The 26,684-nt window shown below is 37.0% G+C and overlaps 5 protein-coding genes across 8 annotated transcripts; 2 read left to right on the forward strand and 3 right to left on the reverse strand.

Moving 5' to 3' along the window:
• Positions 1-569: 569 nt before the first annotated feature.
• tmem37 (transmembrane protein 37) lies at positions 570-6,328 on the reverse strand. The gene is made up of 2 exons (XM_083538084.1): positions 4,939-6,328; positions 570-1,354 (listed from the first exon to the last, which is right to left on the reverse strand). The coding sequence occupies exons 1-2, from the start codon at positions 4,957-4,959 to the stop codon at positions 764-766; spliced, it is 612 nt and encodes a 203-aa protein (XP_083394210.1). The 5' UTR covers positions 4,960-6,328; the 3' UTR covers positions 570-763.
• A 235-nt stretch (positions 6,329-6,563) lies between these two features.
• dbi (diazepam binding inhibitor (GABA receptor modulator, acyl-CoA binding protein)) lies at positions 6,564-10,273 on the reverse strand. 2 transcript variants are annotated; one of them, XM_083538088.1, is made up of 4 exons: positions 10,115-10,273; positions 7,862-7,979; positions 7,500-7,562; positions 6,564-6,900 (listed from the first exon to the last, which is right to left on the reverse strand). In XM_083538088.1, the coding sequence occupies exons 1-4, from the start codon at positions 10,121-10,123 to the stop codon at positions 6,827-6,829; spliced, it is 264 nt and encodes an 87-aa protein (XP_083394214.1). In that variant the 5' UTR covers positions 10,124-10,273; the 3' UTR covers positions 6,564-6,826. The 2 variants fall into 2 exon arrangements, with proteins under 2 accessions (XP_083394214.1, XP_083394213.1); XM_083538087.1 differs by having other exon boundaries at positions 10,106-10,237.
• A 2,019-nt stretch (positions 10,274-12,292) lies between these two features.
• On the forward strand, positions 12,293-16,511 carry cUnh2orf76 (chromosome Un C2orf76 homolog). 3 transcript variants are annotated; one of them, XR_014533014.1, is made up of 5 exons: positions 12,293-12,588; positions 12,699-12,749; positions 12,854-12,891; positions 13,685-14,012; positions 15,621-16,511. XR_014533014.1 is itself a non-coding variant. In XM_083538086.1 (5 exons), exons 1-5 carry the CDS (start codon positions 12,459-12,461, stop codon positions 16,051-16,053), a joined length of 330 nt encoding a protein of 109 aa, XP_083394212.1. In that variant the 5' UTR covers positions 12,299-12,458; the 3' UTR covers positions 16,054-16,511. The 3 variants fall into 3 exon arrangements, 2 of the variants coding, with proteins under 2 accessions (XP_083394212.1, XP_083394211.1); XM_083538086.1 differs by having other exon boundaries at positions 12,299-12,588; positions 13,685-13,762; positions 16,021-16,511; XM_083538085.1 differs by having other exon boundaries at positions 12,308-12,588; positions 13,685-13,766; positions 16,021-16,511.
• Positions 16,364-21,071, reverse strand: steap3 (STEAP family member 3, metalloreductase). Its single transcript, XM_083538046.1, has 5 exons — positions 21,006-21,071; positions 19,770-20,260; positions 18,998-19,525; positions 18,145-18,309; positions 16,364-17,932 (listed from the first exon to the last, which is right to left on the reverse strand). The coding sequence occupies exons 2-5, from the start codon at positions 20,247-20,249 to the stop codon at positions 17,651-17,653; spliced, it is 1,455 nt and encodes a 484-aa protein (XP_083394172.1). The 5' UTR covers positions 20,250-20,260; positions 21,006-21,071; the 3' UTR covers positions 16,364-17,650.
• Positions 21,072-22,100: 1,029 nt separating this feature from the next.
• Positions 22,101-25,050, forward strand: LOC310724192 (uncharacterized protein). Its single transcript, XM_083537939.1, has 5 exons — positions 22,101-22,350; positions 22,695-22,800; positions 22,976-23,092; positions 23,267-23,345; positions 24,184-25,050. Exons 1-5 carry the CDS (start codon positions 22,169-22,171, stop codon positions 24,273-24,275), a joined length of 576 nt encoding a protein of 191 aa, XP_083394065.1. The 5' UTR covers positions 22,101-22,168; the 3' UTR covers positions 24,276-25,050.
• Positions 25,051-26,684: the final 1,634 nt, after the last annotated feature.

The following is a 26,684-nucleotide window of genomic DNA, read 5'->3' on the forward strand; positions in this document are numbered from 1 at the left end:
ACCATGAAGTGGCTTTAAAGCTAAAACAGCATACTCTAAATAAATGGTAGATTATTCATTTTTCATATATAAAGCTTATATTATGTGGTTTTAAATTATCAGTGTTTTTGCAAACTGTTTTTGCAAAAAGTTTTTAAAAACTGTCTTAACTAACCTGAACTCTCCAAACTGTATATTGTTTAAATTATCTTGGACAATCTTGCAGTATGTCCCACTGTCATTGTTTATCATAGCTTTTACTTATATATTCCTAGCCAAAGGCTTGTTTACAAAAAAGATCCTTCTCAAAGCACTTGTCTTGGGGAAAAAAGCCCCCATTCTCTAGTTTCAATACCATTTACAGAGCTCGTTGTGTCTATATAAATGGTATGATGTACTAACATTTGAAAAAGAACTGATTATAAAGCACTGAAGGGGATATTAATGATAATGCTGCTTCTGTTGCTATTGTAGATCTGTATTTTTGTTGCTGCTGCTTAGTACAATTGATTTTGAACATTATTAAAGTCTAAACATTGTGGAATGTGTGAAACATATATGATATGGTACGTCAAATATATACGATAGAGTGAAATTGTGGAACTTTTTTATTAAGAAGTTTTCAAAAAAGAATCAGATGTATTTAGTTAACTTTTAGATTCTGCCTAATTACACAGATAAACTATTTAGATCAACAAATGCAGCTTTTATAATAAACAGATTCAAACTTTTTATGTGAATGTTGTACATAACTCAGCAGTGGTAAGCAAAAATTAGCAAATGTCTATGGTTTCCATACATCATTAGTGGAGTGTGGAAAATACTCCATGCTCTGGATGTGCCGTGCTGCCATGCCATTGAGGAAGAAGAGGAATGTTGCAGTGAACTGGCACCAGAAAGTGAGCGTGAGCCCCAAAGGTGTAGCAAAGTCCCAAACAAGGAACACGAAGGTCACGGCCCCTGCAGCAGCTAATCCTGCAGCCAGCAGCAAAAGCCATGCACCTAGACACCAACGCTGCGTAGATGCCCGTCCCTCGCTCACCTGTGACAATACCAGCAGCTCCAGGCCAAAGATGGCGCTCACCACAGCTAGACAGACAACACAGCGACACAACCCAAGCCCATTCTCTAAGAGCTGTCCTGCTTCCTCTCCAACATGCCTGCTGCAGTTTGGGGGTGCACCAGAGTTCTCTGTGTCAACATCACAAAAGAACCAGAGGCCAAATGTGTGCCGCTCACTCAACAGCCAGTGTCCATCACACACTGCGATGGAAGACAGAACAATGGAGAGCGTCGTACACAGGATGATGAGAGTGCGGCATAACACTTCCAGGAAAAAAGGATGAGACTTCTTCTGGGCAGCAGGAGCCATAGCCTGTGGGTGATATAATTAGGGAAAAACATAGAGATAGAGATAGACAGATAGAGGTTTAATGGTTTACAAAATAGTATTTCAATAGCATTCATTCATTTTCTCCCGCTTATCCGTAATTCGGGTCGCGGGGGCAGCAGTCTAAGCAGGCCCCCGCCTTCGACTGCTGCCCAATCCTCACAGCACCGTCCCTTACAGTCCCTCCTGCAGGTGGTGAGCCCACGGGAAGCAAAATAGTATGAAATTGTTAAAACATTTTTAAGATTCCATGCTCAGGGGTGACTAGATGCCAATACCATGTCAATTTCATTGTACTACTCAAAAAATATATACGTCCACTGGTGGCTGCAGGCAAAAACTGCAGGTAATTGTTAAGTGTAACTAATAAATTGGTAAAAGGACATTTACATGTGTTAAAAAAAATGCAGTCACTTGTGTTCCTAACACACCTAGGCCTTCAGTGGCATCCTATCTGAATCAACCCACAGCTTAGTGCCATCAGTATGACACCACAGATATGTAAACCATCAATATTATACAGAAACTAAGTATAACAGCGCCCTGCATCACAGACAGGTATCTCATGCAGCGAGAATCTATGCCATAACTAAAGCAAGAAATGCGGTTTCCCTGTGGGATTTGATATTAAGTCCATTTGTGTGTTTTTGTGCAAAGTTTGCAGGAAAGAATTGCAGAAGTAGAAATGGTTTTGGTTAGAGACTGTTTTGAACTGTTTTGGCTAACCTTTTCCTCAAAATGTCCAGCTTTTTTGCGATCAAATCAATGTCTTCTCCTCTGTCAGTCATTGTGGAATGAAAAAACAGCTACAACTACACAGATAAATATTTTAGCTTGTGTTTTTTGCCAGCTCTAACCAGTGCACTCTCTGAACATCCAATCAAAGATTTACTGCCTGCTAGATAGCCCCGGTATCGCAAACTCAAAATCTGATTAGTTAAAGCAACAGTTTCATTGTGATGTATTTTAAGCTCCAGGTGCCCACACTGACGAATCTGAAGGTCTCAAGGCAAATTTATTTGACCCTTGAAACACGTGATGGCTAAAATATAGAAACACAACCAAAAGACAGGCTATGAAAGAAAGAAAATAGACTATTGGGAATAATTTTAGTACATGTTCATGAAATAAATATATTTAAACATGAGTCACGAGTCATAAGTCATAAGTGACGGACGAGGTCAGACAGGAGTCTCCGTGGACTATGATGTTTGTGGATGATATTGTGAAGGTGGAGGAGTTCAAGATATTGTGTGATATTGTGAAAATGGAGAGTGTGTTAGAGAAGTGAAGAAAAGAGTGCAGGCAGGGTGAAGTGGGTGGAGAAGAGTGACAGGAGTGATTTGTGATAGAAGTGTATCTGCAAGGAGGTGGAGCTGGGGGTAGCAGAGCTGAAGATGTTGAGGTTGGACAGGATGAGAAATTAGTTTATTAAAGGGAGAGCACATGTAGGACGTTTTGGAGACAGGTTAGGGGGGCGCGATTGAGATGGACAGGTGAAGAGGAGGGACATGGGGTTTATCTGTAGGAGAATGCTGAGGATGAAGCAACCAGGAAGTAGAAAAAGAGGAAGGCCAAGGAGGAGGTTTATGGATGTGGTGAGGGAAGACATGCAGGTAGTTGGTTTAAAGGAGGCATATGTAGAGGACAGGGAGGTATGGAGTAAGATGATCCGCTGTGGCGACCCCTAATAGGAGAAGCCGAAAGAAGAAGAAGAAAAAGAAGAAGCTGATGCCATCTGGTGGTCAAAAAGATGAAGTGCAGAATGAGGTGTACTGATAATAATGGAGATTCTTTTGGGGTTTCCAACCAAAAAAAACCTCTTGTTTACTTGTCTTTTTAGAGGGCTGGTTTTAATATAGCAAAGTGAACTGTAAAACAATAATTATATATATATATATATATATATATATATATATATATATATATATATATATATATATATATATATATATATATATATATATATATATAATTTATTGTTTTACAGTTATATATATATAATTTATTGTTTTATATATATATATATATATATATATATATATATATATATATATATATATATATATATATATATATATATATATATATATATTTATTAGTTATATACAATAACTTTTTTATTGTATTTTTTAAGAAAAGATGAGCTATGTCCCATTTCACCTACTTATCCTATGCACTATTTTGTGAAGAAAATGTACACAATTTGTGTGTAGCAATAGTACAAATGCCAATACCAAGAGCACCTCTAATAAGGAGGTGAAAAATAAATACATAATATAATATTTTACATATTATATTATTATTATATTATTATTATATTATTATATATTATATATTATTATAATATATAATATTTTTTCATATTCAAATTTATGTAAAAACTTTGTTGCTTGTTTATAGCTTGAAGAAATGTTTATAGCTTAGTTGTGCAATATTATAAATATTCTTAGTTATTTTTTTATATTCAGGTTTATTTAAAAAATAGGTGTTTACGATGTTTTTTAATAGCTATAAATAAATATTGTGAAACATCAATTATGTGAATTAATATTTTTTTTAAATGTTGTTTATGCTATTTTTGCATTTTATTAAATATCTATTATATTTTGTATAATGCATATATTACATATAAGGCATGACTTATCTGACCTATGACTTAGTAGCCTACAGAGTATTGGCTGTCAAATATACTGTATATTATATTATATTATATTATATTATATTATATTATATTATATTATATTATATTATATTATATTATATATGGTGTTGTAAAGATTATTAAAGAAATATTAACAGAGGTGGACAACATCTGTGCAGGTACTCACGGGTCGATTCCGGAAGTGTGGGGATTCTCGGCTGCTGTATTCGGGTGGGATTCGGCCAGAAAGTACTCAGACATCCGACCCGAATCCAGCAAACGGAAGCGTGTCGATGGGAAAGTCTCCAGCGGGTCCGAATATAACCCGAACTGACCCGAGTGTATTTTGCGAACTGAACAAATACTGGGTCGCTTATGTCATGTAGCGGAAGAGAACTTTGTCGCCTGGTTACTTACATTGCATTTAAACTTCTCTTCATTCATTCATTCTTCATGATGTACTTTTTACTATATAGTTTGATTTACTTGTTTTTTCCCCCACACATCTTGAAAATTAGCCATGTTTGCAGGTTAAATTCACGGAAGCAACTCGTTCCAAAATGTCATAGTTCCAAAAATCTCAGTGGAAACAAAAGAGGACCGCGGTACCGATTTGTATTCAGTCTCGGATTATTGAGAAGCAGAAGATCTTGTAGCTCACTGGTGGTGAAAGTGTAGAGTCCTGAGTCGAATCATTCAAATTACACCTCATCATTTGACTCATTTGACTGTATGACTTCTTCTGTCCATCTGATTCATTCATCCGAAACTTCATATTAGTTGTTCATGAACAGTAAACAAGGTATTATCAATCGGGGTCTCTAATCCTGTCAAGACTTACAGCAGGCTCATGATATTCAGTCTTCATAAATCCGCTTTTTAGCCCAAACGAACAAAACCGAGAAAAGGTGAAATGAAATCTTACCGTAATTTTTATAGCCGTCATTGTGATCAAACTTTGCACAGTACTGAAGGTGTCACACACCACCTGGGCTTCCAGTCGAAAGTACAACAATCTCCCTGTAAATTCTGTCTAACATTAACCGATGTGAAGAACAACACAGTCAGCTGTGTGGCACTGACTTTACACTTCTGCTCACGTCTCTTCTCAGCAGCAGGGAAAGAAAAAAAACAATAAACGTTGCCAAAGGCTGAATCCAACTGACTTCAAACTAGTACCTGTAATGATCTCTGTGTGGGCCTCCCCTGGTAATTTGTTGCCTTCTACTCATGGCATGTTTGATTTAGTGGATACCATTAAAGACTATTAAAAACCTTTGAAATCCTAGCTCACATCTAGGTATATAATGAAATAGGGATAGGGTAACAGTAGGACATCATAAAGCATCCAGATTCCAGATTCAAAAGGATTCAACAGTAGTTTCTTTGGTTTTAACAATTAGTTGGTAATGGTGTTGATTGTTAAAAGCTGATGTTTTCTCATGATATTTGCAGTAAAATCTATTTTTAGCATTTGCCAGCTACAACTTGCATGTGGAGATGATCAGTATTCTACCAGATCCTGTGTTCAGGTGATGTGTTAGCTGGATTGAAGTTTTAATGTGTGATATTCCTGCAGAATCCATTGAAATGTCTGTAATGGTTTCAAATTTTTCCAGCAGAGCCCGGTCATCAAGCTACAACTTGTGCCCAGGGACAGGATAGGACAGGACATGTATATATTACATACCATTCACAGGCTGGCCAGTATGAGTTTAGCTGGAGTGAAGTATTAAATGTCTTAAATCTCTTCTCTCTGCAACCGCACCACTCCACTGCACAAATATTGTGTCCGTAGTGCTCTTCCATGTTGCTAACAGATGGTCTTCCCTCAGCCTGGCTTCCACTACTGTTTCCCATAACTTCCTGCTGTGAACGATTAATTTTATTTCCCTGTAGTTACTGCACAGCTCCCTTATTCTTAAAAACCTGTAGCAGCACACTCCTTCTCCATTTTCCAGACACCCTCTCACCTTCTAAAAATTTTGTTGAAGAATCTTGTAAAAAAAACTCCATCTCTCCTAAACATCATGCTTCTACTGGTATGTCATCTGGTTCAACTGGCTTTCAACTCTTTATCTTCTAATCGCTGCTCTCACTTCCTGCTTACTCATCCTATCCACTTCCTTTTTCACTATCTCCACATCATCCAACCTTCTCTCTTACATTTTCCTCACTCATCAGCTGCTCAAAATACTCCCTCCATCTTCTCAAAACACTCTCCTCACTATTCAACTCATTTCCATCTGTATCTATTATTGCTCTAACTTGCAGCACATCCTTCCCAGTTTGGTCCCTCTGCCTAGATGTAATACAGACAGCAATTGGATCAGTACACCCTTGTAAAATATTACATATCTAATAACTTTCTCTCTGTTTACCTCTATTATTTTTGCTATATCTCTCTTTTCCCTTCTTTTTTTTCTTTAAGTGGTCAAAAGAACAGCATGTTTTGTTTCCTTACGTAGATCTGTGTTGACTGACTGATGCTGGCAGGTAAAGTGAAAAAAAGTGCTCACCATACACATAAATAAAAACTACAGACAAATGTTCTGAAAATTAACATACTTTATGGCATAGAAACAGGTTAAAAAGTCTGAAGTGAATTTCTTCACACAGCTGCCATTAAAATGCATGTGTAATCCAGACAGGGCTTTGTGCTATATTTGTTTGTTCTAACAAAAGGTCTTCACGTGTAGGAAATGCACCGTGCACAAACAAAAGACGCACCAAAATGATTAAGGCTGTTACACAGGGCCATCAGTTTTGACAGACTTGCCAGTAGGTAACGGTGGCGAAATAACAGTTACACTTTAAATTCCATATTTTCCTTTCAGCTCTTCCACTTTGCTGATATAAGCCTTCATTGCATCCTCCTTACTCATACCTAGAAAAAAAAATCATAGTGAGAGGGGTCAAATTCAATGCAATGCAGAACAATACCCATTTATTACTCGGTAATGCAATCAAGCCTCATTTCTAATGATGGAACACATGGTTGTGTTTGAGAAATCTAATACAGTGAAATTATGATCTGAAACAATATCTTTAATGAATGCCAGTTGTATTGAATGTCTGCTCCTTATCAGTGTTCTAGCACCTGTTAAACTTCAGAAAAGTATGAATAATCAAACTACCTGAGTGTTTAGGAGCTAACCAATGTTTATAATAATGTGACAGAACATACATGTGCATCTGTACCAAAAGCTTTATATCTAATTGTCTGCTCTCGTCATCATTACAGTAAAAAAAACACAGATTTTTTCAGTACTTTCTAACATGCATATAATGACAAACCTGCTCTCATTATTGTATAAGGATTACATTTTTAGTAAAAAAAAAAAATACAATAAAAATGCTGCACTATTACCACTTTGCATTACATATCATGCATATGTGTATAATTCTAATGAATGTACATATATAAAATTTTATTACACATTCTTGGTCTTTTGCACCATATAACGGCTGGTAAAGGGTACTAACCTTTCTTTGAATCCCAGGCATCCCACTTGGCTTTCCCTGCAAAGTCCAACATGCCGGGCCGGGCTGAAAAAAATCACATTTAATTGACATTACTGAGATTCTATAGAGCCATAATGAACTTTAAAAATGTACATGTAGATTACTGTTCATATTATTTAATATAACGAACAATAGGTTCCAAAAAATAAAAATAAAAAAAAAAGGTTGGTAAAAAGATCTGACTTCTAATATCTTAATACAGATACATTACATGCTTCTGCAATGTTTCATGGAAATAGCTGCAAATATTGTTTAACCAGTTTACTGTCTGTAGATTTTACACTGTATTAGAAAACCATGGAATAATCATTGTAAAGGCATACCGGTGTTGACGTCTCCTACTGTGGCCTGTTTGAACAGACTGTAGATCTCCAGCATCTCGGCATCAACTGGTTTTGCCTTCAGATGCTTCACCTCCTCTGCTGCCTTCTGAAATGCCTCCTGTGTACAATAAATTTAAAAAAACCTTTAAGATAAAGTGCATATTGGCTAATATTTTTCATACTATTTATACATTTTAGATTTATCAAAGGTAATATTTTCATAATCTCATAGCTGAGTAGAATACAGTAAAACATTTTAGTGTTCATAACCTACAGCACTGTATCCCACACATAACCGATACCTTCAACAATTTTAAATAAAACCAGTGGTGATATGGCTGAAATATATTTTCCCCAAATACAGGATCATGATAACCAGGGTGTTTTCACAGAATATGATATTTTATCCACTGTTACCCTGACTACGATAAAACAAGCAGATGGCATTGATGTCGATTGATGGAAAAAAAAAATATCAATGTGCAACATATCCAGTCATAATTAAGAAGGTGTTACTGTACATTGTAAGTTCCTTTGTAAATTGCTGAACGCTTTTAGTTTCAATATTCGTGTCATTTGTTAGAATAATTTTGCTGAACAAAGACACTTTATTCAGCTTTTTAAATAATAAGAGCAAATGCACAAGCTGCCCAGCTGTGATTAAAACAGCACTCTAAACAACTTATATACAGTGATTTACTATAGAAATTGAAAAACAAAAACAAAAACACATGCAATCATTTTTTTAATGGAAAAATAATTAAACATTAAATAAAGTCAATTGAATTATAAATACTACAATTAATTATTTTTCTTCCTGCTCGTGCCTTTGCATCTCCACTACGCCTGTTGTGATCAAACTCAAAAATGTGGTTTAACACTGTACACTGCTTGAGTGTAAGACCCCTGATCGATTGAGTAGCAACAGATCTCTATGAATGGAAACAGTATTACATCTAAAAATAATTTAATGCTCAAACTATTTAATGTAACTATTCAAACCTTTGCTTATCATTTCCGATTTACCAGGTGAAATATTTCATTATGCATGTAAACGAATTATTTTATACACGCACCCCCCAGCACTTTGTAGAGCATGTAACGGATATAAGTGTGCCATCTGCAGCTGTCTGGGGAAAAAAAAAAAAGAACACGCTGCCCAAGTTAGACTGTAGAAGTGAGTACATGCATGACTAGTCTTGTAAGTCATGCCTTCGAAAAAAAAATTCCAAACAGTGCTGAAATCCAATGTATTAACAGGAATGAGGATCTGTGCAAAAGACCATGTTTAAATTGCGCAATACCATATGCAAGCTTTCTTACACAAGCATAATTAGTTTTGCACAGTTTTATGCTTATGTCAGTAATGAACGAGGCTGGAAGTTGTTTCATAATGCTGTCTTCTAATGTCTTAACTTGTTGGATAGCACTAGTTGTGCTTTAAATAGAATAACTGATATTAATAGTATGCAAAGTAAAAATAACGGTGTGCACTTGAGATGGCTGTACAGCAGGCGTTAATGTAAGATCTTTTGTTGTCAGTCTATAACCCTGGGTAGTCAGGGGCTGGCCGTTATCCATTCAGAGGTTGACCAAGCTGCCTCTTTCTCAATCTGCACAACATCTGAACATTGGACTCGGCAGTCAAATCACCCGATCGTTACTCATAGTGACAATAAACTGAACCATGCTCTCGGGCCTACCGGTCCACATCACGTGACACCGCGATCCACGCACTGTCCACAATACCAGACATCATCATCTCTATCATTTCAAAAATCATGTTTAGTCAATTTTCCAAATTAAAGAACATTATCTACTTCATGAAAGCAAAACGACACGCCCCAGGTCGCTATATGATTTTTATGTATATGATCTCATCATTATTTCCACCGTATCTCTCATCTAACATCAATATTGCCGAAAGTAGGAACAATGCCCTGACCCACGCTGGCGCATACATTATTTTTTACTACCGATATAATGTGATTAGTACGTTTCCTATTCATGATCTGTTGTTCGATTGAACTATAGACATCTGTATGGCGAATCATAGGTGTGTTTCTAGTAACAGATTATTTGTAGTAAGAGGTAAAATGTAGCGGTTTCTGTCTTATAGCGCTCCTATAGTGTCAGCTGACTGTAGATCTCCTATAGTGCAAAAAAAGACTTCGTTTCGAAACGAAAAGAGAAATGAACGAAAAGAAAATAATAAAAAATAAGCAATCATACCAACCCACTCACAGCACTAACCTCAGTCATGGTTTCTGTAGATTATCTGTCCCCAGGCACAAGAACAGCACCAGCCTCAATGAACTCCTCAGTCCTTCCTTGAACAATAGAACTCACAGGCTTCAGAGTACAATATGTTCCGCCCCTTTCACGCGATTGGCTGTTTCAGCATGTATGACTGAAATGAACCAATCGTGGACAACGAGGTGAAGGCACACATCGGAAGTCTGCCAACTAGGGTATAGGTCTCAGTTAGCCTGAGTTGGTGAAACACTAAATGAAACGTGGTCACTAATAACCTGATACAGTATTCCACCGATTTATCGCTAGCTAACTAATTTGCACGATAATTAATACTAATTAATAGCACGATAGACAAAATAAACTTGTTTAAAATTGTTTTTATTGAGTTTTATGTTGAAATAATGAAATTTATTAATGGAAATATATAATTACGTTTTCTTGCAAATGCTTTCTGTGTGTGGGAGTATGATTTACAGCTTAAACAATAAACAAAAAGCATTTTTTGTGTTATCGCCGTTTTTCGTTTATCGCGGGCGGTTTTGGAACGTAACCACCGCGATAAACGTGGGATTACTGTATACCACTAGTTATATTTTATGTGACCACCAAGTGACCGTAGTGATGAACACATCAACATGGCACAATATTACTGTTTACTGTTAGAGTTACAGAAAAAAAATCAATCACTGACTGGATGGAGTGATGTGGTCTGATTTAGGGGGCAAAGTTTGGCGAATTATTCCAGTTGAATAACATTATACTTTTATTAATGTTAAGGGTGTGAAACATCTTATACTTATACCATACACTGTAGCAGCTATAAACCTTTTCTCACCAACCTCTTTTTTCTCCTTGAATATAATAAAAACAAAGATTGTAATGTTGCGAAGAATTATCCCGAAGACTATCCTGTGGTGGAGAACTTATTAATTGCTACAAAGTGCTGGCATCCAATGTTAAATATTCTTAACATGTTTATTAAGTGTCTCTTTGCAGTTATCTTCACCAGTGGTTGTAAGACTTTCATTGTGAAAGTTTCTTTCCTTTTTTTTTTCTTAGCCTTTGAGTAATAAGGAGTGGTAGCTCAGTGGCAATCGCATTTGCCTAAACTACTAAATAATATAAACTATTACTACTTACTTACAAAACACTAAATGGTTTAGCTCCCATGTATCTATCCAGGCTTTTAACATGCTACAATCATGCTTAACATGCTACAATCATCATGCTCCTTGAGATCTCAAAACTCTGGACTTCTAGTAGTCCCTAGAATAGCAAAGTCCACTTAAGGTGGTAGATCATTCTCAAATTTAGCTCCTAAACTTTGGAATAGTCTTCCTGACAGTGTTCAGAGCTCAGACACACTCTCCCAGTTTAAGTGCAGATTAAAGAAGTAGATTTTTGGCGAGGCCTACACATAAGACATATCACATATTTTTTAACCTTGTGCTCCAGGACATCTGATCACATGCACATTATCAACTTGTGCTTGTTAATATTTTGAACAGCAGCTAAGCTAATTCCTCTCCAATGCTCCTCTCTCTTTACCCATCCCGAGGCACCCTGAGGTTGCGCCAGCTCCTGTCACATTCCTCCTCATGAAGATTATGGACCTTTAAAGAAGTAGATGCCGAGCTCACAAACATCCCAAACCATCTAGAGACATGCCAAACCATCTAGCCATTTGGTTTCCACTTCATGTAGAGTTTGGACATTGGACCTCTTTGAGTGTTTAAAGGCATGGTGAAGCTGGTGTTGGATCTATGATGATCTCTAAAGTTAAACTATAAGTTGCTCAGTAGCTCCTAGTTTTATAACCTTAAATGACTGTAAGAGACTGTAGAAAGGACATTACTCATAATCTTACATTCTGGTGCTCATGTTAGTTCTTACTCTCCAGTGTTCTGCATTGTTCAAAGACTATAATCCCACTCTTGATGTCACCCAAATGAGGATGGGTTCCCCTTTTGAGTCTGGTTTCTCTCAAGGTTTCTTCCTCATAACATCTAAGAGAGTTTTTCCTTGCTACAGTCGCCATGGCTGCTCATCTGGGATAAATACACACCGTTCATTTTAACTGTTAAATTCTGTAAAGCTGCTTTGAGACAATGTCTGTTGTAAAAAACGCTATTGAAATAAACTGGACTTGACTTGACTTGAAAGCGGCTTGGGTGAATCGATTGTGCGAACATGCGATTGCTCTGGACTTGCATCAGGGCATGTTGCAGCTAGTTTAGTCTGAAATCGGCAATGGATACAGTATAGCAATAACTAAGCTTAATAGTTTAGTTAGCTCAACAGGGTTTTTTTTTTTTTTGCTTGAGAACTAATTTTGACAGTCATGTCATCGGAAACTGTTCTCACTGTGCGCCTGGTTCGCTCATTTGAGCATCGCAATTTCAAATCGGTTGTGTTCCGAGGTGTCAATTTAGATCAGAAGGTCGAGGAGTTTATTGGTTTTGTTAAGAAAGGTAAGCTGTTTTGTGTATGTATCAAAAATACAAAAAATTGCTATTGTCATTGTGGCATCAAGTCTTTTCTGATCCTGAATGTATAATCCAGTTCCGTCTTTCGTATGTAGACGCTTCCACCAGAGAAGGTTTGCCCCCACCTTTTAAGAGATTTGACTATGGTAAGTTAACTCTGCAAAGATCTATGTAAGAAATGCAACCTGCTATACAGCATGTTCACAATACTGACCCCAACAACCAATCATCCCCCAACCCATGTTTACAGACACCATGAAGATCATCCATCAAGCACATGGAGCAAAGGTAAGGGCAGATCTCTGATCACAATTAAGGCTCCACGATGAAATAGGATTAAATTTTTAGACTGGAATATGTGTGATGAGATTCTGGTGCTATTTGCTTGGTAGGTGGGTATTTCTTTTCTTTTTTTTTTTTTTTATTCCTTGGAGAAATTGGGGTGTCACAAGGAGTCATTGTTAGTGCAGGGGGGTTTGGAGGTGGCAGTTGAAGAGGTTTTCTTTTTTAACTCATCATTTAAATTCAGTACAAAAGTACTGGAGAGTGCAATCGAAGGACAATATATGAATCAGTTACTGTAAGTTACAGTAGAGACTCTGATGTCCAGTTGACATCCTATGTAATAATGAGCACAGTGTTATTTTAGCATGGAAGTCAAAGCTTTGGATGACAAATCTCTTTGATCAGGGTTTACAGATGAGGAGGTAAGAGAGCTGGACAGACCCAAGTATTAAAGTGCTGCTGCATCACTTTCATAAGTTAGAGGGGGAAACAAGAGTGAAAGATTACAAAAGCCTCTTATCAGCAATTAATTGAACTGCATTGTGGGCAATGTAGGAAACCTTACACCGACATAAATAGGTCATCTTGGTCAATGAAAAATGAACAATGCTGAAACTAAAAATGTCCAATGATGATCAAGCAATGCAATCCATTTAATATGGGATTTTCCAATTAAATACCGCTTCCTGGCTGCTCAGACTCCTGAAGAATTGGTAATTACATAAACTTTGAATCATTACCTCCTTTGTGTTTACATGTGCTGAAGTATAATGTAACATGACACTTTTGGTTGCAGACTAACGAGCTGGTGATGAGTTTAGAGGATGATGAGAAGTTAATTCTACACAATGGCCTCGATTTACGAGCATGTGGTGTAGGTAAATGCGTCTTATCCTGTTGTCACACTCCTTTACCTCTTATTTTAATTAAATATAAAATATAGCACTATATCGGTTGTTCGCCTTTATTACAGTTTGGTCTCTGCAATACTGATTGTAAAAGCTTGCATTATGCAAATAATTTACTCTAACAAATGTATATTTAGTTGTATTGAATACTTTTAGAGGTTCCAGGTAAGTAGAATAAATCATGGTGCAGAACAATGATTTAAAATGTAATATACAGTGAGGAAAATAAGTATTTGAACACCCTGCTATTTTGCAAGTAATTACACTTAGAAATCATGGAGGGGTCTGAAATTGTCATCGTAGGTGCATGTCCACTGTGAGAGACATAATCTAAAAAAAAAATTCCAGAAATCACAATATATGATTTTTTAACTATTTATTTGTATGATACAGCTGCAAATAAGTATTTGAACACCTGAGAAAGTCAATGTTAATATTTGGTACAGTAGCCTTTGTTTGCAATTACAGAGGTCAAACGTTTCCTGTAGTTTTTCACCAGGTTTGCACACACTGCAGGAGGGATTTTGGCCCACTCCTCCACACAGATCTTCTCTAGATCAGTCAGGTTTCTGGCCTGTCGCTGAGAAACACAGAGTTTGAGCTCCCTCCAAAGATTCTCTATTGGGTTTAGGTCTGGAGACTGGCTAGGCCACACCAGAACCTTGATATGCTTCTTACAGAGCCACTCCTTGGTTATCCTGGCTGTGTGCTTCAGGTCATTGTCATGTTGGAAGACCCAGCCTCGACCCATCTTCAATGCTCTAACTGAGGGAAGGAGGTTGTTCCCCAAAATCTTACAATACATGGCCCCGGTCATCCTCTCCTTAATACAGTGCAGTCGCCCTGTCCCATGTGCAGAAAAACACCCCCAAAGCATGATGTTACCACCCCCATGCTTCACAGTAGGGATGGTGTTTTTGGGATGGTATTCATCATTCTTCTTCCTCCAAACATGTTTAGTGAAATTATGACCCAAAAGTTCTATTTTGGTCTCATCTGACCACATGACTTTCTCCCATGACTCCTCTGGATCATCCAAATGGTCATTGGCAAACTTAATACGTGCCTGGACATGTGCTGGTTTAAGCAGGGGAACCTTTCGTGACATGCATGATTTTAAACCATGACATCTTAGTGTATTACCAACAGTAACCTTGGAAACGGTGGTCCCAGCTCTTTTCAGGTCATTGACCAGCTCCTCCCGTGTAGTTCTGGGCTGATTTCTCACCTTCCTTAGGATCATTGAGACCCCACGAGGTGAGATCTTGCATGGAGCCCCAGTCCGAGGGAGATTGACAGTCATGTTTAGCTTCTTCCATTTTCTAATGATTGCTCCAACAGTGGACCTTTTTTCACCAAGCTGCTTGGCAATTTCCCCGTAACCCTTTCCAGCCTTGTGGAGGTGTACAATTTTGTCTCTAGTGTCTTTGGACAGCTCTTTGGTCTTGGCCATATTAGTAGTTGGATTCTTACTGATTGTATGGGGTGGACAGGTGTCTTTATGCAGCTAACGACCTCAAAAAAGTGCATCTAATTTAGGATAATAAATGTAGTGGAGGTGGACATTTTAAAGGCAGACTAACAGGTCTTTGAGGGTCAGAATTCTAGCTGATAGACAGGTGTTCAAATACTTATTTGCAGCTGTATCATACAAATAAATAGTTTAAAAATTATATATTGTGATTTCTGGATTTTTTTTTTTTAGATTATGTTTCTCACAGTGGACATGCACCTACGATGACAATTTCAGACCCCTCCATGATTTCTAAGTGGGAGAACTTGCAAAATAGCAGGGTGTTAAAATACTTATTTTCCTCACTGTAGTTCACGTTTTAACTGGGGAAAAAATCAAGTTTGATTTAATATATTAGAAGACAAAACGTGATGTCTAGTAGTATAATCTCAGATACTGTGTAGCTCTGCCCCATACTCTGTTAACAAAGATGAATAATGTAGTGTGAAATCTTACACTGTTGCTAATTGTCTCTCATCCTTCAGCTGACAACTTGCAAAATCTGGTTTATTGCTGGACTGAAACTTTATAAATAAAAAAACAAAACAAATGTATCATCCTCTCATTGGATTTTCTGTTATCATGTGTAGTTATCATGTGACCTCACTGTATATTATTATTTCTTAATTTGGCAAGCTTTTACTGTCATGTAAAATTTGTTGTGTTTATCGAATTTAGTCTTACAAACCTGTCTGTCTGTCTTTCTTTCAGCCAATGAAACAGAGTTGGCCTTCTTTAAGATGAGTGACTATGAAAAATTCAAGGCCAACCCCCAGACTGTATGGTAACACAAAGAAAGTGACTTGTGTGAGGGAATCCTGATGTGTTTTTATTTGAAAGCAGTGCAACATACCTGAGTTTTCATTGCCCAGACTCAAGACAACAACATTTTTTATTTTAATTTAACTTTAGTTTAATTTCAATCAGTCACTGTCAGCGGACTTTATTTTAGACAGACATGATTTAAGGTTACATAAGTTTCATTTTTTTTTTTTTTTTTTCATGTCGCTTGCACAATTTTCACAGGAATGTATGCACTGAGAAATACATAAACTTTAATGATTAAAAAATTTAATCAGCATAAAAAAACGGATGTGATTACATGCATAACATTTTTAATACCATTTGTTTTCTTTTAATTACTTATCAATCAGTTGTGCATGTGACTGAAATTGCTTATTAAATAAACCCCATTTAAAATATTTTTGCCTGTTTTTTGTTTTTTGGTACATAAAAAAAATTATATTACAATCATTTAAAAATTTTAAAAGGTCCTTTATCAAATCATATTGTTTAGCGCATATAAAATCAATCTCATGTAATGTCTGGGTCCAGTTTTTGCTTAACAAAACAATGATAATGTGAAATATGCCAGACTTTGGTATAATGGTAGTTGGTTGAAGGCTTTCTATAGTGCCCTTATTCTTACTGAAAATGCCAGATAACATGCACACACACATGTTTAATGCGAAAGCAAAGTCCTTTTGGCATTTCAAGATTTCTTAACTAGCTGTGTCTGTGTTCGTTTTATTTTTAGGGGCTATAGAATACATTTCCTTTCATAAAACTGTTATGGTGAACCTTCACTAGATAATGACACTTTTCATTGCTGTATAAAGGTTTGAAAAAGTATGACAACTAGCTTATCATGCAGATTTTTGGAAGTCATAATGCTCACTGATAAAATGTTTACTGCAGGCCAACAGGGGTAAGTTTATGATGACAGGATATTGGCCCAGTGGAATGACTGACAGTGGCTGCTATTATAGGTATAAAGATGTAAAAAGAACAGTAACCTTAATTTATTTACAATGTGCCAATTTCCAAGTGGATGTTATTTCATAAAACACTACTTCAGTGGTGCAATTGCAGATTTGTTGATGAAACAACTCATTTTTTATGCTTCGTAAGATAAATGCACATTCTAACCAATACAGAAATACTGTTTTCTCTGGCTTGCAATTGACAAGGAAAAAAGTCTTTAAAAAATTTCCACTAGCCCACTCTTAATAGAGGCTAGAGTTTTAAATATATACCGTCACAGCAAATTGATAATATTATATGTGATATAAAATGTTTGTAATTATACTGGCATATTGCAGAACTGCCATTTCGAAGTTAATAAATAAATTGCTATGCTAGTGTGCTCTGTCTCTGAAGGTTAATGAAAGACCATTATTCTTCCCAACCCTTAACTTTTGTCCAAAACCCTTTTCTGAAAAGAATATTGCCATAAGGCAACAGTATCTAAAATGTGTAATCCTTATAGAAGAATATATATATTAAAACTATTACATTAGATAAACCAATAAATGCATCATAAGTGACACATGACTTCCAACTAGACCTGTAAAACTGTCCTGTTCACCCGCACTGGGTGGTGCTGTGACACGGGGCATTTGCGTGTGCTTTCCCAGCCCCGACGTATGCGTGCCAACCTGGTGGAAATACACGGCAACAGCAGGAAACATCGGCACACCAGGACAGCGCATGGCAAAAACACAGCTAGCATGTAGCTGGGTGGCATATAGAAAGCGTAGGCCTTGGAGGAGAAGGCAAAATTCCAGCCGAACACCAACGTGTGCATGACACAGAGAGTCAAAGCAGTGTAGCCTAGTCCAGACTTGTGAAAGAAAATGAGAATATGTAAGTTTTCGAATATTTATTTACTTATATTTACATTTCCTTCCTTAACTTTCTTAATTAGTTTAACTGTAAGCTGTGCAGTTTTAAAATAGCTTTATCCTCTAACAGTATAATCGCAAATATATCTTGAGGTCTTTGAAGTTTTTGCTCCTCTGTTGTTAATTTGCTCATGGGTTTGTATTGCCCCACCTGAATAAAGGTGAACTCCCTCCATGTGAGAATGTTGCCCACTGAAGGGAAAGAGGTGATAGCCAGCAGGGAGAGAACCCCCAGGCCTAATACTCCACTGGACACATAGAGGTCAGTACGCCATACACCCTGTTCATCCCACGGCATCTCCACACCTGACTTCACCTGAGATATGCACAAAAAAAGATAAAACATATGGTTTATTCCCTTCATACAACAGTAATTTGCAGAAATTATAGTTAAATTACAGAAGTTTTCATTGAGGGATACGTCATGCCTTTATAGCTGCATTTATGAGAGGTTAGTTCCTGTATCACATTATTACAGTTATAAACTATCATAAGCCTCTCTTTTTTCCTCTCTTTAATAAAAAAAAAAAAAAAAGAATTATGCTGCTTATTATGTTTCAGAAAAAATGAAAAGTACAAAGTCTGCTGTCCTGAAGACTCTTGAACTGAGAAAAAAAAAAGGTTTAAAACCACTGGCACCCCAAATTCCTTCCATATATGTTGATAAAAAAAAAAAAAAAAAAAGTAAAACAAAACCTTTTGAATGAAAACCTGTTTTGATATATTTTTTTAATATTTTCCAAAAGTTCCTTAAAATGTATATTTATTTTATACATATTTTTTCATATTCTCCATGTCAGCATCTAGCACCTAAACCCATGTGTTACTTGAACTCATCCCATATTTGCATCCAGTCATTGTTAATCTATCTTCTCTTAATGAAAGGTAAGTAATGTAAAAAGTATACTCCTCTTTAGGTCTTTTAAGGTCTTCTTTTGTTAATCTTTTGTAAGAGGTAAACACATGAACATTATGGTTAAGTATTCAAATATGAAAATCAGTGCCTGTGAGTAAGCATCATTGATGAGCCTGTGTTGTGTGATAGTACGCAGTGGATTGCAGAGGCTGTACACTCCATGCAGAGCAGCACACAGGAAGCTCATTAGGCCAAGCTGTTTCCTCTGCAGAAGCCAGCCATCCAGCCAGGTGGGGAAACGCTGGTACTTAGTGCCTCTCCCAAGCTGCAACCATGCTGCAAACAGCCCTGGAAGATACACCAGTGCAAGGCTGACCAGCGCCACGCACGGAAGGCTTTCGTTCACTAGATCCAGGACCAGACGGTAAAAGGAGTTTTGTCCACAGGCCAAGTATGGCAGAAGAATGCCACGTATAAATCCATAGCAGTAGAAGAAAAGAAAAAGCAGGAAGGTGATGAGGACAGGACCACGCCACGACGGGAAGAAACGTAAGGGCTTTCTTTCGAGATCCTCCGCGCTGCGCAGGCTGCCAACATCTACTGGGTAAAAGCCCATGCGCCGGGCAAGCTGGGCCACCTCATGCTTTGCTTCTGCACTGTCACTGCACAGCAGAACCTAAAGGACAGTCAGGTTAAAGGTCAGGGAAGTCAGGGCATAAAAATAGTTTTAACTATAGCTGCAAGCCAAGCATGCAAACCATTTTTAGCAATGATACCATGTATTCCAATATGCTAAAGTATGATGTGCTTAACCAATAATCCATTGTTTTATGACTACAAACTGTTTTTTATAACAATGAACTAAATGTTAGCTATAGATGTAACTATTTTAAGAATCACATGTGTAGAGCATCATTTACCTGACGGCTGCCATCCTGTGCACCAGTCTGCAGACTCCAGGCAGAAATTGTGTTAAAACCTTTAACCACCACACTGTCAGGGAACATATCAGCAAGCTGTTCTGCATTAGATGGTGTCTTGCCGCTCATCTCCAAGGCATTACTCACGTCCACGAGAATCTTTCCAGCCAGTGCTGACCTAAGGCCCAGCAAGGATGGATAGTGCTCAGGAAACAGGGCCATGAATACCAGACTCTTCGCTTTTGCTACTGCAGCCTCCTGACTATTCAGCTCCACGGCATCCAGAAATAGACCAGGGGAGATGCGCCTCACACAGCGACTTCCCACTGCCACACCAAAACCACATGCCACCAGACGCATAGCCAGTGAGCGTGAGAAGTCTCCAGAACCCAGTATGGCTACAGTGGAAGAGCTGGGAGGTACAGCCTCAACTGTGTCCTCTTCATTCAGAAGAAGTGGAGTGCTCATCTCATTCGACATAGCTGCTGTTCCTGTGTACGGGAAAGTACTTTATAAATGAATCCAGTATATTCTGCCACAACAATCAGCTCAGGCCTGGATTGTTCTTTTGGATTTGTTTAATGTTTTAAGTTTTAAACTAAATAACTAACTTAAGAGTTCTAGATTTTCATTTTACACAAAAAATAACTACATAACCTGGCTCCACACCAAGGCATATAGCTGACTATGCAGCAGTCTCTAAAATGATGAAGACTGCATGTGGATATTGTTTTCTGAAATACAACTCTGCAATCAATAAATGTAAACTAGATACTGAAAGAAATACTCTTAGAAATAAAGTCAAAGAAATCAAAAACGTACCTGTACCTTTAGAATAACGTCTTAAATGTACATTGTTAGACCTTAAAGCCAATTTATATATATATATATATATATATATATATATATATATATATATATATATATATATATATATATATATATATATATATATAGTACACTAAATGTTTTATCCTGTGTCCTTAGGAGCCTATGCCAATGCAAAGGATCAGATTTCCTAAACCTCATTTAATTTGTAATGATTATAATAAGAACCATTCGATGAAAGCCAGAATCACAGTTCAGTTTCATTTCCTCTAACTGGAGAATAGAATGCAGTCCACTGAATCACGTGCCATAGATTTAACACAGAAAGCAGGACTATATCCTAGGAAAAAGGTCACCTGACTACCAAGATACAGTTATTTAAACAAAGTTATGTATTCATACACTCACTCCACACTCAAGCAGCTCTCTGTCCTCTGTACCGTGCGTGTGTGTGCGTGCGTGTGAATATGCGTGTTATGGGTGTGCGCTTATAACTCAATTCCCGCCCCATGTCCCGCCTGTGAGTTCATGATATTAGTCACGCCAAACAGCCGTTATCAGATTACTGCAGAGTCAGCAAAGAGAAATATTGTAGATTACGGTCGCAACAACACCTATATACTATTCTCAGTTCTGGTGTATCTCTGACCGTGGTTTGGGGGAAAGTTGAGTCAGTTGTAACATTTGAGACAGCTTTATTTTTAAATTTTTATTAATAACATAATGATATTTTATGGAGCATTTGCAATCCCACATTGGCTTTGTAATGAAAGATAGTAGACTGGTAAATAAATTAGACATGGTTTAAACATAATAGGCTTTAAATGTCTTTGTGTCTAATACAGAGATGCCCAAAATTGGCCAATGGTGATGGTGATCTTTGATTTGATTTGCAATAACAAATATCTGAGAAGAGGAAAAAAGGGAGTGAAATGCAAAAATAAATAAATAAACAAACAACTATGTAATCTGCTTAACTAAAGAGGTTTCTTTTCAAAGTTCTTGAAACATACAGTACAGTCCAGTCTATTACACAATAGAGTTCAATGCCTCTATTGACCTTTAATGAGATACACTGTGCTTAAATCTTAAACATGACTCGAAGCATGTTTTCTATTTATTTATTTTAAAGTATGTAATAATAAATTAGATGAACTAAGTATGGGGCCTGAGTACATATGGGGCCTATGGGTGTAAATAAATGGGTTAGAAAGTGTGTGAATAGTGTTCAGGGGTGGACTGGTTGTCTGTGTAAGTTCTTAATATACAGTAATTCTGACCAGCATAATGCAGTTACTAAACATGGCTGGATGGATGGCTGGATGAATGTAATGGATGAATGTTTTCATTGGCAAACGCATTGGACTCTGGATCGGGGGGGGGGGGGGGGGGATACATTTACATTCTTGAGTTGTAAAGAATTTTTATTTACAACATATTTACACATGAACTGGCTTTTTTTGGTGGAAATATGACCCGCATGGCGTTCCACATAAAAAGGAGGTGGCTGAACAAGAGGGAAAGAAGGAGAAGACTGGACAACGTCTGCACGACGTGTAAGGCTGGCGGGCATGAGGAGTGAATCTGAAGACTTGTTAAGCGATGAGGCGTATGGGGACACCTCTGGTCAAGCGTTATGGTCTGAGCACAGGCCGGGGTGTGTGTCCGTTATAGGAGTGTTAGTGTTTGGTGTCGGTGGGCTGCTCTCCGTTCTGGCGGCAGGACCACTGCACGCTCAATGCTCAGTCACCTGGTAAGTATAATCTCATAACCTGCTGCACATAGTCACAGCTATTAAACACAAGCTACTGAAACCATAATCCATCAAATCACTATATTGTGTAGTATGATCTAGATAAAAATAATAATAACAATAATAATAATAACAATGATGATAATAATAATGATCATCCTCTTTCTCCTCCTTCTCCTTATCATCTTCATCTTCATCATCATCATCTACTATGCACAGATTATAGGTATAGTGATAATGTAAAATAAATTCGAGCATGTGTGCACGTGAAACACGTTAAATGAATCCATTTAAACCCTTATATATATATATATATCAATTTTATATTTTCTTTAATGTCGCAGGAGTGTAGACATTCCATGCTTTGATGCCTCCTCCCTTCTGGTCAACCAGATAAAGGAGTGGACAACAGAAAACTGTGCCCCACAAGGCCACAAGTGCCTGTATTCTGTATGTACACACACACACACACACACACACACACACACACACACACACACACACACACACACAGAAAAAGAAGGGGGGGGGGGGGGTATGTGTAAAATTGTAACCAGTCAAATATGTTAGTTTGTATTTAAAGCAAGCACTTGGCTTATAAAACTCTTCCAAAATTCTTTTGTAGCTGGTGTCTGTAATTGGTGATGATATCACTGCCACTCGCACTTCTCCCGTCTTAAGGTTCTTTGATGACATCACGTTTAATTTCAGCAGCACAAACACAGACAGCTGTGAGATTCAGGTGTGTACATGCAATGGACGTACGTCTGTAGTATCTTAAAGTTAACAAAGTAATATCTCTGTCTTAGCAACATCAAAGACCTATTTTACAACTCTAACATTTCTAATGAGACTGAAATCACAGATTAAATTTGCATCTTTCCTTGCCTTTTTTTTTTTTTGTAATGCCTTGCAGGGTCACTCTACATCTCGTAGCTGGTACACCATTTTAGATTCAGGAAGCAACTACTTAAACATGTACAGTCTTATGAAAGGTAAGATACAGCTCAATGTCTTTGACTACTCTATTTGTCATTTCATCCTGTAAACATAATCTCAGTGTTAAATTAAGCTCCCCAAATCACAGTTGAGACAAAGTAATAAACTAAAATGACTGTTTCTTAAAAGTGTATGCCCATGGTGAGTCATACTATTGTCCTTCAAATGTTTAATATTTTCTGATATTAATTGTAATATTCATAATTATCCACTTCTTCAAATGGAAAAATCAGCAATGTTGGTTTGTATTTAAGAATACATACAGTAAATAGATTCAGTACATAGATACAGTACATAGATGCACAAAAGGCTAGAAAGCAACACATTTTTTTTTTCACCAGAGAGTGTGTTACAGTGTGGTGAGACATCAAATTCTACATCATATCCCATGAAATGTTTTGTTTTTGTTGCCTGGATTACAATTAATCTTTTTGTACTCCTGCGAAATTTTGTTGTGTTTATGTTTTAGAAATATCATACGGAGATAATTGATACATTCAGTGCCCTAACACAAATTGTTACTATACTCTATATTGTTACTATACCCATTATTACAAAACATTAACAAACAAGTATTGCAACATTAGTCTTTTTTTTTAAATCAATATTTACACCCTCTGGGTACATAAAAAAATCTTCCATTTAGGATGAGTAGGTTATGTTTGCAGTCACATGCTGCATTGTTGTGGAACATTCAACAGGACACAATATTCTAAACAGAGCTCGTTGAGGCACTACCACACAAACGCATACACACAAAAGTACTGCTGCAAGGGAAAAAAAAGCTTTTAATGTTTTCTTGTTTTTTATCTTCTTTTTCTCTTTTCTTTAAAGGCAGTGGTCTGTCCTCTTCACCGAGCTTCACTGAGTCCACCAATGACCGCATATGCACAAAGTATTTATCCACTAGACTGGAACTGGACTAATTTTCACTCCACTCTCATGTTAGACCAGTCGTGTTCTCCGATTAGTGTTAGTTATTAATGTAAGTGTTGCCATTGGATGCTGGACAAATGGCGGGATTGGTGCATCCACCAACAAGATACAAAGCAGTATTTACACTCATTCTCTTGCTGGTTTAAAATGACCTGCTGGTTCATATAACCAAAGTTACCAACTATATCAAGAAAAAAAATCGATTCTTAGGAAAGCACTGAAAAGTTCTCAGAGAAGAACACCATGATTAACTCAGAATTCCTGGAGTTGTGGAACATCTAAAAAATCTCATACGGAGAAGCGGAATGTCCTCTTAACGGAAGTAGCCCACTGATATGGTGATGCCAGTCATCACGCAGATGGCTTGCTACGGCTTAGACAGGGGATCCCCCTGAGGTCTTACCTCTATATCAAATAAACAATTACCTAAAACTTAGGTAGCTGCCAGCAGGTCTCCAAAACTTCATAAGGCTCATGCCAGGATCAGAAAGGAATGCACCACAGGCTCATCCTTAATCCAGTGTGCATGGTCTGAATATTTTAATTTTTCTCATGGGAGTTGTCAAAGTACCTGTTCTGAGTACACTCAGCAGTGCACATGTACAAAGTACCGAGCTTTTGAGACCACTAGTGATGGGCCATCACCAGCAAACTTTCAACTAAAACTGACATGATTGTTATTCATTATATTAGTATCATTTTCGAGAAATAGTATTATTACATATAATGTATTCATTTAGCATTTTAAATAAAGCATTGCTTGAACTTGCCACAGCTTGTGTTGTGGTAGAAATAGCAGCAGTTTTCAGTCTAAAGGAAACTATAGGCAACCAGCACTGTGATGGCTTTAGGAAGTGCAACCTTCCAAGTTACACTGTCTGAGGTCCTGGATTTTATCACCTGATATCAAGTGAGATTTGTCTGCAGTCATTGATCAAACCTACAACAAGATGGACAGGACCTGCTCAATAAAACTATTCATTTGGCCGACCAGTTTAATTTAGAACATGTGTTCTAAATCAGCTAAGACTCTTATTTATTTTAAAGATTTAAAAGACAGAATGACAAAAACTTATACAATCACAAGTTTAACAAGTTTGGATATGATTTTGGAAACTTTGTGGTTTTTTTTTTAACCAGTGTCAATATGATCTTTATGGTGATATGATACCTTTAAAGTGGTAAGAGATATAATCCCATATTGCTGTGCTAGGAATCAGAATGTTTCACCACATTACTCTTGTTTGATTGCCACTGCACTGAAAGCTTTATTATAAAATAATGCTAGTGGCATGTGAAGCAGGGAATGGTTCTATTGCGCTGTTTGTGAATGTTTTATTTATCATCATCTACGAAGTCTGCTATCCATTGATTTATCGATTTATTTTCCCTTCTAGTGCACGATTTGCGACTTGTTCTTTAAACACTGAATTTAACATTTTTACTGATATTTGATTATTTGCACTTTTTTGTTAATATTTGCACAATTTATGTCCCAATGTAGTTATGTTCCAATATTCAACATATATATTTTCTCTATAAAATTATGGTTTTCATTGAAATTTGTGTAACATGAGGTCCAGTTTGGACTACTTATTTGCTATGTAGACCCGCGAACCACTAGAGGGCGTTAGCAGCTTATTTGTAGTCTTTGGTTTATTGATTGAAGAGCAATACACTGATAGACTGAGAGTCCAATTGGACTGATTTTGAATGTATTTTGTAAGTTAAAACTGCTTGAGTGGAGAAAACCAAATCGGCTAGTTTTCATATTGTGAACATCATTCAGAGGCCATATATAGTTTTTTTTTTTTTTTTAGGAAATATAGACTGCTTTTAAAATAAAATAAAATAAAAGTAGGACTACTACTTATTATTACTAGGACTAATACTACTAATAGTCTTGAGTTCACCCAAAAGCTAAGTTTAAACAGTATGAAGAATTGTCAACACTGCACTGGGTCACTACAGTGTGTTATGCACTGCTGGTCATATCACATCACTTTGAAATTAAAAATAAAATAGATTGGTATATCTAATATAGATATGTATTTTCACCATGTCAGCATTTTTTAAATAAAGTGTTAAATCCTATATGGACAAGATTGTAAAACTCTTGCTTGGAATGACAGGTTTTTCCCTGTGTCATGCACATGTTGTTAGGTAAATAGGCAGTGGCCAGTAAATGGGGCATGACGAGATGTACACAATTTGCTTAAAATCCAAAGTCTGGATAGAAAACAAGTATTGAGCAGGCACTGTATATTCACCTATACCTAAGTGCACAGGTGCTGAGAAGTTAAAATGCTTAAATAAAACTCTTACTCAATAAAACTCAAAAGTTCAAGTGTTCAGGTTAATGTTAGCTACTGCAACTGGTGCTGGACTAACCATGCATT

Source organism: Silurus aristotelis (genome assembly GCF_946808225.1).
Source record: "Silurus aristotelis genome assembly, chromosome: 3".
Lineage (NCBI taxonomy): Eukaryota > Metazoa > Chordata > Actinopteri > Siluriformes > Siluridae > Silurus > Silurus aristotelis.

Excerpts from the sequence above, each read along its gene's own strand:
- tmem37 (XM_083538084.1), bottom strand. The coding sequence starts at position 4,959 with ATGACGGCTATAAAAATTACG. Across the intron at positions 1,355-4,938 it reads TGACGGCTATAAAAATTACG|GCTATGGCTCCTGCTGCCCA; the intron begins GTAAGATTTCAT and ends TATCACCCACAG.
- dbi (XM_083538087.1), bottom strand. Across the intron at positions 7,563-7,861 it reads AGTAGGAGACGTCAACACCG|CCCGGCCCGGCATGTTGGAC; the intron begins GTATGCCTTTAC and ends GATTTTTTTCAG. Across the intron at positions 6,901-7,499 it reads TGCCTGGGATTCAAAGAAAG|GTATGAGTAAGGAGGATGCA; the intron begins GTTAGTACCCTT and ends TTTTTTTTCTAG.
- cUnh2orf76 (XM_083538085.1), top strand. The coding sequence starts at position 12,459 with ATGTCATCGGAAACTGTTCTCACTGTGCGCCTGGTTCGCTCATTTGAG. Across the intron at positions 12,750-12,853 it reads TTTTAAGAGATTTGACTATG|ACACCATGAAGATCATCCAT; the intron begins GTAAGTTAACTC and ends CCATGTTTACAG. Across the intron at positions 13,767-16,020 it reads TTTACGAGCATGTGGTGTAG|CCAATGAAACAGAGTTGGCC; the intron begins GTAAATGCGTCT and ends TCTTTCTTTCAG.
- steap3 (XM_083538046.1), bottom strand. The coding sequence starts at position 20,249 with ATGTCGAATGAGATGAGCACTCCACTTCTTCTGAATGAAGAGGACACA. Across the intron at positions 18,310-18,997 it reads TCAATGATGCTTACTCACAG|GTGAAGTCAGGTGTGGAGAT; the intron begins GCACTGATTTTC and ends TGCATATCTCAG. Across the intron at positions 17,933-18,144 it reads GGGAGTTCACCTTTATTCAG|TCTGGACTAGGCTACACTGC; the intron begins GTGGGGCAATAC and ends TTCTTTCACAAG.
- LOC310724192 (XM_083537939.1), top strand. The coding sequence starts at position 22,169 with ATGAGGAGTGAATCTGAAGACTTGTTAAGCGATGAGGCGTATGGGGAC. Across the intron at positions 23,093-23,266 it reads CAGACAGCTGTGAGATTCAG|GGTCACTCTACATCTCGTAG; the intron begins GTGTGTACATGC and ends AATGCCTTGCAG. Across the intron at positions 23,346-24,183 it reads CATGTACAGTCTTATGAAAG|GCAGTGGTCTGTCCTCTTCA; the intron begins GTAAGATACAGC and ends TTTTCTTTAAAG.